The sequence below is a fragment of the Psammomys obesus genome, unplaced genomic scaffold (genome assembly GCF_907164565.1).
Source record: "Psammomys obesus unplaced genomic scaffold, mPsaObe1.curated_primary_1811, whole genome shotgun sequence".
NCBI classification, from domain to species: Eukaryota; Metazoa; Chordata; class Mammalia; order Rodentia; family Muridae; genus Psammomys; species Psammomys obesus.
Genome location: NW_026592118.1, coordinates 39,010,308 through 39,018,329, shown reverse-complemented (window position 1 = coordinate 39,018,329; position 8,022 = coordinate 39,010,308). Strand labels below are relative to the sequence as shown.

Here is an 8,022-nt window from a genome sequence, read left to right as displayed (position 1 = left end):
CACACACACACACACACACACACACACACACACACACACACACACACGCCTTTGGAAATGGGAGAATCGGGACGTGGATGATTCTAGAGGCGTTCCTAATCGCCAGGTGTGAGACTATGTGGTGTTTGTGGACTAGAGTAAGTTTCCGGCATTCATCATATTCCTGGTATTATGTTTTTCTTTTTTGTGCCGAATAACAAAGGAGAGGAGAGGGGAGACTCATACACACAACCGCTTTGACATCAGCAACCTATTGGTCAGCCCAGCTTGGAAGAGAAAGGGGAGTCGTGTTGCCTGGCGGGGTGGGACGAGAAAACAGCCATGTCAAAATCTCTTGTCCTCCTGATCCGTTAGTCACGTTCGAGAAGGTAGAATGGGTGTAGACGGTTTTTGCCCTGGTGGTCTGAACTCAGCTTCTCCTTCCTTAATCGCAGATCTGCGTGCCCTCGAGAACAGATGACCACTGACAAAGACAGGGCTGCCCCAACCCGCTTCCCTTTCCCCCACTGGCAAGAATTTTGTTTTGTTTTGTTTTGACTGTGCTTAATTTCTTTCTTTCTTTCTTTCTTTTCAATCTTTCCTTTTCTCTCCCCAGCTAACGTGCCAAATCAAAGATCAGCAGGGAAAATCATCCGAGAAGAAGTCTTCAAGGCGCATCCAATGCTTAGCAGGGCCACCCTGACAGAGGAAGGAAGACGATGTTGCGGGAAGGCGAGGGTTCGGGGCAGCTGGGGCGGAGGTGGCCGTCCGCGCCCCGGCGGCTTCTTGCGCTGCCCTAGGGGAAGAGGATGGGCCTGAGGTCCGGGAAGAGCCTTCCCGAGCCCCCCACTTCCAATGCGGGGAGGGAAAAGTTCCGAAGCCGCCTCGAGGGAACAAAAGCCTGATTGGGGCCCGGCTGGCCTGGACAGGAACGCTGAAGCGAACCAGCCCGCTCCGGAGACGGGCAGGGGCTCCTGCTGGCCCGGGGTGGCCGGAGCATCCCTCGCCGCCGCCCTCGCCACCGCGCCGCCGCCGCGGCCCCTGCGTTACTGGGGGAGTCGGTGCCGCTGCGACAGGGGAGGACGCGGCTGGAGCTGAAGGAGGCTCCAACGCGCAGGCGCCGCCGAGCCCTGCCTGGATGCTCAGTCAAGGCACTCAGGAAAAAAAAAAAAAAAATTCAGCAATTTATAGAAAGAAGAAGCTATAGTCTGTCGGGATATCCAACGCCAACAGGTAGGAGGATATACTCTTGGTTAAGTTTGGGGGAGGGGGCTGCAACCGTGTTGACGAAACTGCAGGTTCGCCGGGATACTGCCCTCCCTGAGGGTTTTTTTTTTTTTTTTTTAAACAATAAACTGCATAATGGAAGTACATTCAGACAATGCATCTTCTGTAAGGTTTATTGAGAGTTCGGTTTCTGGAAAGCTTTGCAAAACTGAGGAATATCAGACTGCGAATCACCGGGAACCCTTCCCTTGCAGCACAGAAGCAATCTCTTCCTATCTTCGAGTATGTAACGCATCTCCTCTCTCCTCTCTCTCTCTCTCTCTCTCTCTCTCTCTCTCTCTCTCCCCTCCCCCATCTCCGTTATAAATCCAGGGGTGGTGGATTTCAGGTTTCGTAATGTTGCATGATGCGATCGGTATTTACACGGGGATGTACCAGTTGGGAAATTAACATCGTCGGATGCCTGGGCTTCCATCAGCATATTCCAGGCAAGTGAGAAGTGGCAAAGGAAACACGCTTCGTGGGAATAACAGAGGAAACTGATTTCCCTGGTGCAGTTCGCAGGCACCTGGGAGACGGTGTGCATTTTGTTTGAAAATAAAGCCACTTGTGATTTGCAACAGAGATTATCAGTGTAAATGAGAAAGGCTTAATTGCCTAAGAAATAACCGCTTCATGTTATATTCATTTGAATCCAGGCAGCCAAGGTTTACAAATGGAAGTGCATATTATCCCTCTGGGTGTGTTTCCCTGGCCAGTATTTACACTGATCATTTTTAATAATCATGTAGCTTTAAAAGAGGCAGGATTTGCCCAAAAGGGGGTGGGGGTTGGGGTGGGGTAGAGAAAGACAAAAGATTAAATCACAGCGAATCTTGGGACAGGTTTCTATTCATTTTGAAGTCTGGTGTTGAAATCATGCTTCAAGATGAATCAACAAATACTCTATGCAGCATGAACAGTGGCACTTGACTTAAAAGACATATTTTGCAGAGGTTCTCTGCATGCATATGGGCTGAGAAGCTTCCTTTAAAATACTGACAGTCCTAAAGATGCTCGAATGATTGTGGGTAGCCTCCTCTCTGTCTCTTATCAGCAATCTTGCAGATTGCATTGCAAGGCTAGTGATTAATTCTTGGGCTGACATATTTTACAACTGTGTAACAATCTAGTCCCTTCCCTCCTGAAGCTGTGGAAATCTAACTCTATGGTATCTAAAATAAGGACATTGTTAAACTCACCTAGCTCACAATATGAAAAAAACAGTGAGTACTCTGACATCTCGAATTTGCTGCTGAAGCAAACTGTAGTGTTTAAAATGGAAACTTTACTTGCTTCCTCATAAAGGAACAGCTTTATGATGACACTGACATCATTGCTTGTTAACTTAAGAACTGATAGTTCTCTTTTTTTCTTCTTCTTCAGATATTCTGATGGCAGATGAAATGGAAGGAAGGAGGAAGCATGGCCACAGATTGGATCAGATCTCTTTGTGGATTACATTTTCAGTAAAATGTATGGATCTATCTTTTCCTTGTTCTTATATCTAGATCATGAGACTTGACTGAGGCTGTTTCCATATCCTCCATCCATCTATGGCGAACTATAGCCATGCAGCTGACAACATTTTGCAAAATCTCTCGCCTCTAACAGCCTTTCTGAAACTGACTTCCCTGGGTTTCATAATAGGAGTCAGTGTTGTGGGCAACCTTCTGATCTCCATTTTGCTAGTGAAAGATAAGACCTTGCATAGAGCTCCTTACTACTTCCTGCTGGATCTGTGCTGTTCAGACATCCTCAGATCTGCAATTTGTTTTCCATTTGTATTCAACTCTGTCAAAAACGGCTCTACCTGGACTTATGGGACTCTGACTTGCAAAGTGATTGCCTTTCTGGGGGTTTTGTCCTGTTTCCACACTGCTTTCATGCTCTTCTGCATCAGCGTCACCAGATACTTAGCTATTGCCCATCACCGCTTCTATACAAAGAGGCTGACCTTTTGGACGTGTTTGGCTGTGATCTGCATGGTGTGGACTCTGTCTGTGGCCATGGCGTTCCCCCCAGTTTTAGACGTGGGCACCTACTCGTTCATTAGGGAGGAGGATCAGTGCACCTTCCAACACCGCTCCTTCAGGGCTAACGATTCCCTAGGATTTATGCTGCTCCTCGCTCTCATCCTCCTAGCCACCCAGCTTGTCTACCTCAAGCTGATATTTTTTGTCCACGATCGAAGGAAAATGAAGCCAGTCCAGTTTGTAGCAGCAGTCAGCCAGAACTGGACCTTTCATGGCCCTGGAGCCAGTGGCCAGGCAGCTGCCAATTGGCTAGCAGGATTTGGAAGGGGTCCCACACCACCCACCTTGCTGGGCATCAGGCAAAACGCAAATACCACAGGCAGGAGACGGCTGTTGGTCTTGGATGAGTTCAAAATGGAGAAAAGAATCAGCAGAATGTTCTATATAATGACTTTCCTCTTCCTAACCTTGTGGGGTCCCTACCTGGTGGCCTGCTATTGGAGAGTTTTTGCAAGAGGGCCTGTAGTACCAGGGGGGTTTCTAACAGCCGCTGTCTGGATGAGTTTCGCCCAAGCAGGAATCAATCCCTTTGTCTGCATTTTCTCCAACAGGGAGCTGAGGCGCTGTTTCAGCACAACCCTTCTTTACTGCAGAAAATCCAGGTTACCAAGGGAACCTTACTGTGTTATATGAGAGAGCGTCTGTAAATCTTTAGCCTTGTGAAACACTAACCCTCTCTGCTAAGCGATGGTGGCCTGTAGCCATGTCTTGAGAAGAGAAATCAAGGATGGGATCAGCAGTTATAAGGATTTGGGCAACATTCTGCAGTCTTTGCAATAGTTCACCTATAATCCTATTTTAAATCTCAGAGTGATCCTGCTGGCTGCCGGCGAAGGTTTGTAATTAAGAAAGGACAGAACCACTGCCCTAAGTTTCTTTCTGTGGTTGAACACTAGATAATGAAAGTAGCAGGTGCTAAGTATCAGTGCTAAATGCTGTGTATATCATTACATATGAAAAAAAAACTTAAAAAAACAATTAGCATTGGACATTTTAATAAATTAAGTTGACATGAGGTAAATGTGTTGATAAAAGCTAATTTTAGAAGTTTGAAGACTTTAAAAACATTTCATACTATTTTTGTTTTGCAAAGACTACACTGCTGGGGGACTTAACAGTACTGTAATCCTCTAAAGATGTGCCATGAATTATTGGGGTACAACACTTTAAACACGCCTTGTAAGTTTGGGGGAGCATTCCAAAGCAGCATATTGGTTCCAATTAGAGTTTACCTTTTTTGTATTAATATATTGCTATTTCTAAATGCCACTTTCCTTCCCTACCAGTGAAATTGCTAGCATTGAACTGTATTATGTGTTTTTTGTTGATTCAGTAAAAAAAAAAAAAAAAAAAAAGTTTCAAGTTTGTTTCTATTTTACAAATGCTAGATATCTGTCTAGGAGGCAACATGATGGAATCAACTGACCACAGATGAGCAGTTCTAATAATGCAAAATAAACACGTGTTGCCTTAAAGGGTTATCTAGTATCCTTTACATTCTTTAGCAGGGGAGCAAACAGATAAGAGGCATTGAGTCAGTGGCCACCCTGGCTGTTCATCCGGAAGTGCATGGAAGAGCACTGAATACTTCCCCTCTTTCCTCACCTGGTTTGGAAATTAAGGTGCACATCACTGGGATAATGAGATTTTCCTCTGAGATGTGCTACCCACTCCAGTGTGATCTAAGATGCAGACAGCTGATGTGTGTTTATATTGTGAGTCAGCTGTGAGGGGAGCCCACAGCCTTAGTGTGACATCCGGCACAATTTGTGAAGCGTTTACTGTACGGAGGGCACAGTCTTCTTTATACTTTCTGCACATTCCGTGTATTGTTCATCTCAATTATTTCAGTTTTAACTTGTGAAAACTTATAAGATGATTTCTGGTATTTTTAGAAATACATTAGATTCTGTGAGTCTCATTCTTTAAGATACAGATGTGTGAACTTCAATATAAAGTTGCATTTGCCAAAATTTATCTGTGTAGCCTGTTAATTTTTGTGGAATAAATTTTACATTTTTAGCATATAATTTTCATTAATCTAACAAACAAGCACAAACTAGAAAATTGGCTTTATTATGATTTTTTTAAATTTTTGTAGCTACTGTATTCTGAAATTGGAAATGTATAAATGACAATATAAACCCAACTTGATTTTTATAAAGCATTATTGGGTAGCATTTTAAATCCATCCCTTTATTTATTCTTATATGCCAGTAGTATTTACTAATGATTACATGCCTAATGGTTTGGAATTTTAATATAATTATTACACTTAAGTGTACAGTAGAATTTTTTATTTCTGAATCAATTACTTGGAAGAATGGCTTGCAGTAACAGTATAACAACTCAGAGAAAGTTGCTATTAGTTCTGTTGGCTTTGCATAGTTTTGTTTGTTTCTGAAAGGATGTTTGTTTGTTTTGCTTTTGTATTTGAAAAATAAGATTAAGAACCTGGTGAAATAGAATTTCTCATTGATATAGTACTTCTATAAACAGAATTTTAATATAAATAGAAAAATGAATAACTGAAATTTGCAATTGTCTATGCAACTATCCAGTTTTGCTCAAGCCATGATTAGTGAGCATTCTAACCTCATTTCTACACCAAAGCTGACTGGATCTGAGACAAAGTTTAATGCATAGCATTGAGGTGGATCTAGCAAAAAAAGTTCCTTGTTGGTACTAAAACCATTACCAAAACCAAAATAAAAACAATGTTACCAAAACATGGTCTGCTAACATGTTTCCATCTCAAAATTTACAGGAAATGCATATGACATTGATTATTTACATGGAGGAGTTTGCTTAAAGTTTTGAATATCAATCAGAAATTTTATCAGTGATCTTGAGGACAGTGAGCATGTTTCACTAACCCACACTCACATTATTTTGATAAGTAAACAGGTATGGATTAAGAGAGTGGGGGTGTTAGGAAGGACGAGAAAGCCAAGAGAATTTGCCTGACTCCACTTACCTACTTGGACTAGTTTTTCTAAGTAACTGGCCTTGGGGGATTAGTGAATACTGCTAACTCTAGTGACTGTCAATCTTGAACAACTTGGAATTTGCAGGTGAAGGCTGAAGCAGTGGATGAGACGCAGTTATCAATCAAATTTGTAAGTCAAGAAGTAATAGTAGTAATCATAAAAAATAAGAGTAGTTCCCAGTGTCTTTATGATCAAAACACATTAGCTATTTTAGAAGCCACTTCAATAGTTAATATAAACAATTGGTAATGAATTCAACCTGAAAAGGTTACTAATCTTGAATTCATAAAAATGCATTCTCACTGAGGGTCCAACTTTCTATTGAGAAAGACTCATCATCAATAAATAGTGAGTTCCTCTTGAAGTAATTACACTACAGAGCTGAACAGTCTTTACATCGTTTTCCATTGTAGTGGTAATAGTTTTCGGTGGATATGCCCGTACTCTGCCATCTGGTTCGTTTTGTACACAGTAGATTTATGTATTTTTGACTGTGGAATCCCATGCAGAGACCAAACAAGCCAGACAGAGGTGAGTAGCTTGTGTGGTTTTCTACATGGGCGTGAGCTAAAAAGCAAAATTAATTACAGTTGAAAAACATTAATTGTAAGTAGGAAAATCAATTGACTATCTTCTTCAGATGTCAGCTAATTGAGTTTCAGCACTGTCGTTCTCTATAGAGTTAACTGATTTGCCATTGCTAACACTTTTATATAGCCGCCTTTCCTATCGTGTACTCTTCTATGGATGCTTATCTGAGTAGTTTGCTCATGTGTTCACTTGTTCAGCAAATTGTCCTCGGCTCCGGGCTTCACGCTGTGAGCACTGTGGAAAACACGTCAGAATGATCTCCCATTGAGCTTAGACACCCAAGGAAGAATGATCAGGTATGGCGTCCGTCACATTGAGCTTCGGGCACTAAGATAGTAAACACTCCTGGGGCGGAGTCAGAATTAGTGACTACAGACTGAGTGTTTCCACTCTCTCTCTAAGGCCTTATCTCCTGTTTTGCCTTGGAATCTTTTGTATGTCATACTCCCCCAACTCCAGGGAACCGTTTGCTAAATCCTAAGAAAGGTGGGATCCTGTCATTCATGCTTAAATGAACGACGGATGCTGTGTTTTGAAAATAGCTTCCATGTTGCTAACAATTTGCACAAAGTCACTCCCCATGCCACTGTGCCCTAATTGTTTACTTCTGCCAGACGTAACTCAATTCCTGCAAGAGACTTGGCGATGAGTCTTTTCTGCTATGGTCACATGACAATACTTCTCCCAAATCACCATGAACATGTCTGAGTAAAGAAAGCACAGTCAAATGACAGACTTTCCCCTGTGCATTTTAGTGAATACTATCAGGGAGTCTTTCCTGGTGCCAACCAAAGAGAAATAATATATGAAATGAGGTGAATTAAAAAAATATATATTAAAGTGTTCTACCCCTGTTAGGTTTCTACTGCTCCTTATTGGGCTAAAAATTCAATTCCTGGGTGCCCTATCGATGAAAAGTTGGTTTGTAGTTCAACAGTCATTTCCATTGCAAGCACAGTGAAATACATGTATGATTATGTAGACGTATACCTTTCATCTAAGTCCTTTAACTTCCGCTACCTAACAGACTTCTACCTACCTAACTTCTGGGAAGTTGTACATTGAACCCAAACTCCTCACTTCTCTATCTTCACCAACAGACAAATTTGCTTTTTCATTTTTTCTTATTCCATCTGTAGCATAGACTATAGCTTGTTTGC

The 8,022-nt window shown here is 42.2% G+C and overlaps 1 protein-coding gene across 4 annotated transcripts; it reads left to right on the top strand.

Annotated features, from left to right (window-relative positions):
- The first annotated feature begins 28 nt into the window (after positions 1-28).
- On the top strand, positions 29-4,636 carry Gpr85 (G protein-coupled receptor 85). Of its 4 annotated transcripts, none has more exons than XR_008720774.1 (3): positions 29-137; positions 596-1,212; positions 1,579-1,688. XR_008720774.1 is itself a non-coding variant. In XM_055613019.1 (3 exons), exon 3 carries the CDS (start codon positions 2,802-2,804, stop codon positions 3,912-3,914), a length of 1,113 nt encoding a protein of 370 aa, XP_055468994.1. In that variant the 5' UTR covers positions 29-106; positions 596-1,212; positions 2,632-2,801; the 3' UTR covers positions 3,915-4,636. The 4 variants fall into 4 exon arrangements, 3 of the variants coding, with proteins under 3 accessions (XP_055468994.1, XP_055468993.1, XP_055468995.1); XM_055613019.1 differs by lacking the exon at positions 1,579-1,688 and adding an exon at positions 2,632-4,636 and having other exon boundaries at positions 29-106; XM_055613018.1 differs by lacking the exon at positions 1,579-1,688 and adding an exon at positions 2,632-4,636.
- The last annotated feature ends 3,386 nt before the right edge of the window (positions 4,637-8,022 follow it).

Excerpts from the sequence above, each read along its gene's own strand:
- Gpr85 (XM_055613019.1), top strand. The coding sequence starts at position 2,802 with ATGGCGAACTATAGCCATGCAGCTGACAACATTTTGCAAAATCTCTCG.